At 45.2% G+C, this 7,431-nt stretch overlaps 1 protein-coding gene across 1 annotated transcript in view; it reads left to right on the top strand.

The window, feature by feature from the left end:
- Positions 1–7,431, top strand: part of SDK1 (sidekick cell adhesion molecule 1) — a 982,297-nt gene that overhangs the window by 698,572 nt on the left and 276,294 nt on the right. The window contains exons 12-13 of the mRNA XM_017533779.2: positions 1,620–1,722; positions 4,187–4,363. Coding sequence (XP_017389268.1) covers positions 1,620–1,722; positions 4,187–4,363 — 280 coding nt within the window. The remainder of the gene's footprint in view (positions 1–1,619; positions 1,723–4,186; positions 4,364–7,431) is intronic.

Raw genomic sequence — 7,431 nt, 5'->3', positions numbered from 1 at the left:
TAAAAATACAAAAAATTAGCTGGGCATGGTGGCGCGTGCCTGTAATCCCAGCGACTCAGGAGGCTGGGGCAGGAGAATTGCCTGAACCCGGGAGGCGGAGGTTGTGGTGAGTCGAGATCGCGCCATTGCACTCCAGCCTGGGTAACAAGAGGGAAACTCCGTCTCAAAAAAAAAAAAAAAAGAATTGGACCAAATATCCCCCCATTGCCACTTGTTAGCTTGCCAATATACTTTCTCCTCTCTGTTTCATCTCAATCTGTACTACTCAAACCTCATTATTCAAAAAGCAAAAGAATGCTCACTCATAGATTATTATAAAGCTATCTAATGAGGAGAGAAAGTTTTAACTTGCTTGAGGGAGTAATTTGTTAAAATGCCATTCTTAAAGAAAAACTAAATCATTGTGCTTTATTTCATATTTGTCTGGCATTTTCTATCATATAGTTGGTGTCCACTTTGATAAATGACTCTTTCTAATTTGTTAGGTGTTCTAAAATGATCATGAGTTTAAAAGAAATTAATCCAAATTCCCACTATACTGTCAAGTAGTAAAAAGAAGCTTTTGTTCCATTTAGTGGATGACTCTGTCAACCACTTTGTTCATTATACATCCCTAAGTAATAACCATACATTTAACCCATTTATGCCTGAGGCTGCAGTTTTTGAATTTTTGCAGTCAGACCTCAGCAATGACCTTGAGCCATAGGATATTGAAAAGCTTATGAAAAAGTGATATCTGAATCTCTGTAGATCGTTCACCAGAAAATTTTGTGGATCTGCTAAAATTCAACGTTATAACAACACTAGCATGACTGGGATAACCCTTTGGTGGCTTACAGAACATGTTCACACACTTTGCCCACTTTAATCTGTACACATATTAGTGATATTAGCATTCTCTTCCATAGCCAGGAAAACAAAGATACAGTGATGTTTTTCTGGACTCACCATTAGCAGGGTCAGTTGGCCTCGAACTTAGCTGTGTAACTCCCAAGTTCTGGACCCTGTTCCTGGAAGCAGAACAGAGCAGCTCCCCCTTAGAGGTAGGGGTGCTACAGTGACCCATCACACTGGCAAGCTGCAAGTCCCCACCCCATACTGACTTGGGGGAGGTGGGCAAGTCACTGCCTCTCTGAGCATCCATTTTCCTTCCTGAAAACTGGGAAGAGTAATAGTATAGTCCTCATGAGATTGTCTTGAGGAATAAATAAAATAATTTAAGCAAAAACACTTGGCAGACTCACAAAGTGTCATGCAGACACGAGAAATGACTAGAATGATGGTCATCTTGGAAAAGAATCTAGATTTTATGTAAGAGCCTAGAGCTTCATTCACATCTGCATGTGATCGCCCATGTTCATTTACTTCCATGGCATTTAAGGTTAAAGACGGGTGGGTAGGACGGGTGGGTAGGCTGACTTACTTTGCTGCAACGGTTGACTTATTTGCTTGTTTTTAACTCCCCTAGCATTTCTGAGAGCTTACATTTACACTCATTCTGCCAAGATGAGAGAAAATTTGGGAGGTTGTGATATCAGATGACTGGTGCATCATCTCCCTGCGGGCAGAAACTCTCAAACTTGTCATTTCATCTGATTTGTGACTTGTGTTTTCTTCAGATCGAACATCTATCATCCAACCTCCTGAGGACCACGTGGTGATCAAGGGGACCACAGCCACCCTGCGCTGTGGAGCCATGCATGACCCCCGGGTTTCGCTTCGGTCAGCACAATCAGTTACAGTGCTTTGGGGCTTGTTGATATTCTGTGCGCTTCTAAAGTGAAGTTGAGATGAGAAGGAAGAATTGGGGGAACTTGGATTTCAGCTGCAGGTCCCTAATTACGGCATCTTCTAGTTGTGGGCACCGTCATTAATCACGCAAATCCCATTTTCCACTCCCACCTTATGTATTATTTACAGTGAGCTATGTTCCACTTCATGACTTCAGTGCCACTTTTCATGATTTTTCCTGCCAAGGTTAATACACTATCTGTAAAACGTACTTGTCAGAGGCTGATACTTAGTGAGAGAAGAATCCAGAGGGATGAACTAAGATTCAGCAGTGTTTACACAGGGGCCATGCCGCTCTCAGTGGGGAGTTCTTTAGTCTCGGGATAGTTTCATTGTGAATTGTGGGAGAGAGGCCTGTGCATGGGAGAAAGGCAGCCACAGCACCCGGTGTACTCACAGGAAGGTACGTGAGGAGAAGGAGATCAGACATGAGGGTTCTCTAAAGGAATGCCAACATCCTGTCTTTGTTTGAATTCAGGCCAGGAAAGTAACTGTGCAAAATATGAGACTCCAGGTGAAGGTGTGGCAGCAGACAGGTGGGCGTCCCTGGGGAGCTGTTCCCTGAAGAGCAGCCACCTTCAGGCAGGATAGTTGTAAATTTTTGGAATCAGCCTTGAAAATAAAAAAGAACAATCCAGTCATCAGAGTATTTTCACTCTGGCCTTAGCCCAGAAGGGACGCAGTGCGTGAGTCGAATGGGCAACTCAAGATGTCCTCCTGCTTTCCGGGGCCTCTGACTCTGAGCAGAGGGGACGGCTGGGGGCACACAGTCAGCAGCGGGATGCAGAGACTTGGCCATTCTCTTGTGCTTCTTGAGCGGGTGTTTGGCAAATTGTAAATTTCTATGTCTCCACCTGACTCCCCTGAGTTTCCCAGGGCTCAGAATCCAAGTTTGGTTTAGGTACAAGAGTGCCAAATGCAAAACAAAACAAACAAAAACTAGCAAGTGAAAGATGACCTAGAGCCCCGCTGGTGGCCACACTAGTGGTGGGAAAAAATTCCTTCCAAAATGGCTTGGAGTATGATTTCAAAGAAGTCTGCTTTTCTGCTACTCTGACAGCTCAAAAAGAACCCCCTCCGATCCCTTTGGCTTCTCTGTTGCTTGTTATATGAGATTAAATGGGAGGCCCCCTCCTAAGAAGAGGCTGGATTACTCACTCTCAGGGTGCCCCTCATCCCAGGGTTGCTCTGCCCTGAGGAGCACCAGGCCCTAAGTGACCATGCCAGATGGATGCGGTGCCCGGGAGCGAGCAACCTGTCCATCTCCCTCCTGTGGAATCAGTCCTGTTCTATCTCAGGGTAATTGCTGATAAGTAGTTTGTAAATGTCTGTGCTTATGAATATGAAAGCTTTAAAGAACTGGGCACATTTTAAAAATTCGATCAAATGATTGTGGAAAAGAAAAATAGCACTTTCATTCCATATAGCAGTGAGTACTGCCCCTGCCCATGGTCATCTAAAGACTGGGCAGGCTCTCAGTTGATTCTGTATTTGAAAAGAAAAATGTGCCAAAATTGCTACAGATAGATTAAATGAGAATGAAATGCAATTTTAAGGACCATCTGCCAGAATGGTCAAATTTTAAGAAAATATGTTTTTGAAGTATGATTTTTTTTTTTCATGAGTTGAGCAATTCCAGTCTGTGGATTTTTTTAAATAATTGTTGCTTGCTGTCCAGACAATACTCTTGTCCTCTGGGAACATTACCGAGCCAGGAATGTTAGGTGCAGTTTTCACAGGTGACAGATATGCAGATGGTTCTACAGAGTCTCATCTCCAAAACACAAAGTCCGACAGGCAGGGCCAGTCATTTTCATTGTCCTGTTTTTAACCTCAGCATCCATTTTTGTATTATGACCAAAGTATCTGGTTGCTTTTCTTTTCGTTTTTATTTTTTGGTTTAATTCATATGTCATAAAATTCTCTTTTTTTAGACCAAGTGCAGTGTCTCAGGCCTGTAATCCCAGCATTTTGGGAGGCTCAGGTGGGTGGATCACTTGAGGCCAGGAGTTCAAGACCAGCCTTGGCCACGTGACAAAACCCCGTCTCTACTAAAAATATAAAAAAATTAGCCAGGTGTGGCGCACACCTGTGGTCCCAGCTCCTTGGGAGGTTGAGGCACAAGAATCACTTGAACCCAGGAGGTAGAGGCTGCAGTGAGCTGAGCTTGTGCCATTGCACTCCAGCCTGGGCCACAGGGCAAGATTGTGTCTCAAAAACGAGAGAAAGAGAGAGAGAGAGGGAGGAAGGAATTCACTCTTTGAACAAGCAGGGTTCAGTGGTTTGTAAAGTCTGTTCACAAAGTTGTTAGTTGCTTGCTTTTTAAGAGACAAGGAAGGACCAATGATTCTGTCCCTGTGGGTTTGTAACTCGAGACCCTTTGCTTGGCCCACAGCTATGTTTGGAAGAAAGACAATGTGGTCCTGACTCCATCGAGCACATCTAGGATCGTGGTGGAGAAGGACGGGTCCCTCCTCATCAGCCAGACATGGTCAGGTGACATCGGCGACTACACCTGCGATATTGTTTCTGAAGGAGGGAATGATTCCAGGATGGCCCGGCTGGAAGTGATGTGAGTACCGAGACTCTTGGTATTAGCCAGTTCCCAGCTATCTCCGTTCCTGTGCTCCAGTGTGTCACTGCCCCTTCACATTTGTGACGCCTACCTTGTGTGCCAAGTCAGCGGTCCGAGGCCAGCGCATCATGCTAAATAGCTATGTATCTGGACAAGGTTTTTTGTGGTTTTGTGCAACTTCAAAATTGAAAAGTTTCCTTTTTGGTGTAGATGGTGTGATCATTCGTTTTTGTCTCCGCTGATCCTTTTTGTCATATTTTTCCCGTGGACACCTTATGCTGATAGTCCCTGTTGTCCACCCTGTGCTTAAGCAGCAAGTCCAATTTTCCATGTCCTTGAGAGCTTCCAATCTGTGAGAAATGCTGGGGCAGGTCCACTGAGGCGAGATTGTTCCCGTGAAAGCCACCTGCACTTGGGGCTTCATTCAGTCCCAGCGGCCTTTTCGTGGGTAAATAGAGACTTTCTACTCAGTCTTTTGAAATCCTGGAAACAGAAAGTGGCTGCCCATTACTTCCAACCTGGACCTTCCTGCGGGGTCTGAAGAGCCCTGATGGGAAACCATCGATCTCTTCCGTCCCCTGTGTCTCTTTTCCTCCACTCACCTCTCTATTCGTGGACCAGGAAACCAAAATGCATGCTAACAAATTTTATTTTTCTCACATGTATTTATTTGCTTTGCAAAAGCTGTGCCCTCTTAATATTCCCTGAGTGCATGAGTACAGAAATAAAACCTGAAAATAAAGAATCCCAACTGAGCACTCATCAGGGCAGCAGCCAGCTCCGGGGGTATTCCCAGCCTGTTGGTCCTTGGCCACCATTGGATGTGCTGGGCCATTCGACAAAGGCAATCTTGAGAGATTTGCCTCCTTGGACCCTGTCCCCTTTGATCCAGGAAAGATTCTGTATATAAAACCATTCCCTAAAAATAGGATTTGAACACTCTGAGTATAGGAGCCGTTTCTCATTGATCCCTGAATCCCAAGACTCTAGCTGAGGGGATTAAAAATGGGAAGAATGCTTGCTGAGTGCTGAACACATGGCTTCTGTGTCTGCCACATGCATGTGTAAATCAGAAAACTAACAAACAGCTTTCCTGTAGCCCCTGCTTATGGATATAAAAGGTTCACGATGTGTAGCAGCCAGTCTGGAAAGCCCTGTGGCACCTTCGGTATCTGAAAAAAATCCCATCCTACCTCCTGCTCTGTCTCCTTCTAGGATGACCCCTTGTTCTCTTAGACAACAGAGGTAATCCTGGTTAGTCATGAAGTGGCAGGAGTCCCCATGGCCCTATGGAATCGGCCAGCAGGAGTGGGGTTGTGTTCCTGGTGCTGCCGTTGCAAGGCCGTCACACAGAGGGTCCTCTAGAGAATCAACAGGGGTGCTGGTGCTGCAGCTGTAAGGCTGCCACACAGGGGGTCCTCCAGAGAATCACTGGGGGTCCTGGTGATGTGGCTGGAAGGCTGTCACACAGGGTCCTCCAGCTTTTGTGTACACATGGGGCAGCCAGGTCTCCCCCAGTCCCTGCCTTCAGGCATGGGAGCTGACAACCCTGGGCTCTGTCTGCCCTTCATGCCCTCGCCCCCCATGCAGTGAACCTCAGCCATCTACTGTCTCTGCAGCTGGGCTCCTGTCATCCATGGGCTTCCCCTGAGGTTTCCTGCTCATGCAGCCCTTAGCACTCAGCCACAGTAGCACTTCCTGCCATTCAGTTACCAGGATTCCACCTGCAGCTCTTCCCTGCCCACAGCTGATCCTCCTGGAAACACTGATCATGCTAGAGGACAAGCATGTCTTCGTGGCTCCCTCTCCTCCTGGCGCATAAGTATCTTGGTGGCACTGTTTTGAATTTTGAGTACCCAGCATAGTGTTTGGTATATAACAGGTGTTCAGTCAATTTATGTGGGTTGGTTGGTGCCTGCATGCATGCATGAAGGAATGAATGAACATGTGTATGTGTCAGCCCATTGGCAGGCCTCCTTCTGTTCGCCATTCGTACCTTGATGGTCACATGCCCTGGTTTCCCCACCATGGGTAAACAAGCAAGCTCAGGTCGCTCCACCAAAACCCAAACAGCCAGTGCCCAAAGCCCTGGCCCAGCCCTGCTCCCACCCCTTTCCTCCTTCCTTTTGGGTCTCAGGCTGAGGATTTTTTTTTCCATTCTGATCATATTGGAGGATACGGCCAGTGAGTTCCTAGGAGCTGTTGTACTATGCATATTTTTAAAGCTACCTTTGAGAACCTTAGATCATCCATCATTAGTATCAAATAAATAAGTGTTAGCAGTTCATAAAGACTCTGTCAGCAGAAGCCATATTGCATACTTCCAATATAGCCCATTCTTTTTATTCTGCACAATTTTATGTTCTACTGATTTACATATCTTCCTTACTATTTGCTTATTTTATTTCCTGTAAGTAAAATGCATTTTTCAGCAAATGTTGCTGTATGTATAAAATAATAGGCTTTCTGTAATGGTAAAACACCTCATCTCTAAATATAGAAATCTCTGCAAATTTGTGATGCAAACCAATTTAAGTACAAACTGGTTACAGAGCTTATTAGGAAGATAGTTGTTCCTCATGAATTGTTAATGCAGTGAGTGCTCCTCTACCCCAAATCTGGATGAATTGGGAAGGGTGTTCCCTCGTGGTGTGTCTTTAGATTCAACAGGGCTTGACTCTACAATAATAATGACAATAGAATGATAATAATAATGACCCACGATGGCAGGGCATTTTGTCCTTCTTAGGTAGCTTTCAAACTGAGCCCTGTAATGTTTCCATCATTTACTCAGATAACCAAAAGAGAAAGCAAGAAAAAAATCTCTCATTACAGAAGGGAAGGGACTGAGAGGTACTTATGGCTAAACAGTGTCCTTCAAAGGAGCCTGAAAGCCTGTTTTCTCTTTGCCTCTCCACTTCAATTCAAAGCTGCTTTGTTAAATATAGAAATTAGGAGCATTAGAAGTGAGCTTTTCAAAAATAGAACATCCGTTGGCCTCATCTCACGTCTGTTTGCCCCATGTTTTGCACTTCAGCACTAAGCTTCACCTCATTAAGCCTGAG

The sequence above is a fragment of the Cebus imitator genome, unplaced genomic scaffold (genome assembly GCF_001604975.1).
Source record: "Cebus imitator isolate Cc_AM_T3 unplaced genomic scaffold, Cebus_imitator-1.0 Scaffold82, whole genome shotgun sequence".
In the NCBI taxonomy this organism is placed as follows: Eukaryota; Metazoa; Chordata; class Mammalia; order Primates; family Cebidae; genus Cebus; species Cebus imitator.
Note: the sequence above shows the minus strand (reverse complement) of the source record. Positions and strands in the feature narration are given on the sequence as shown.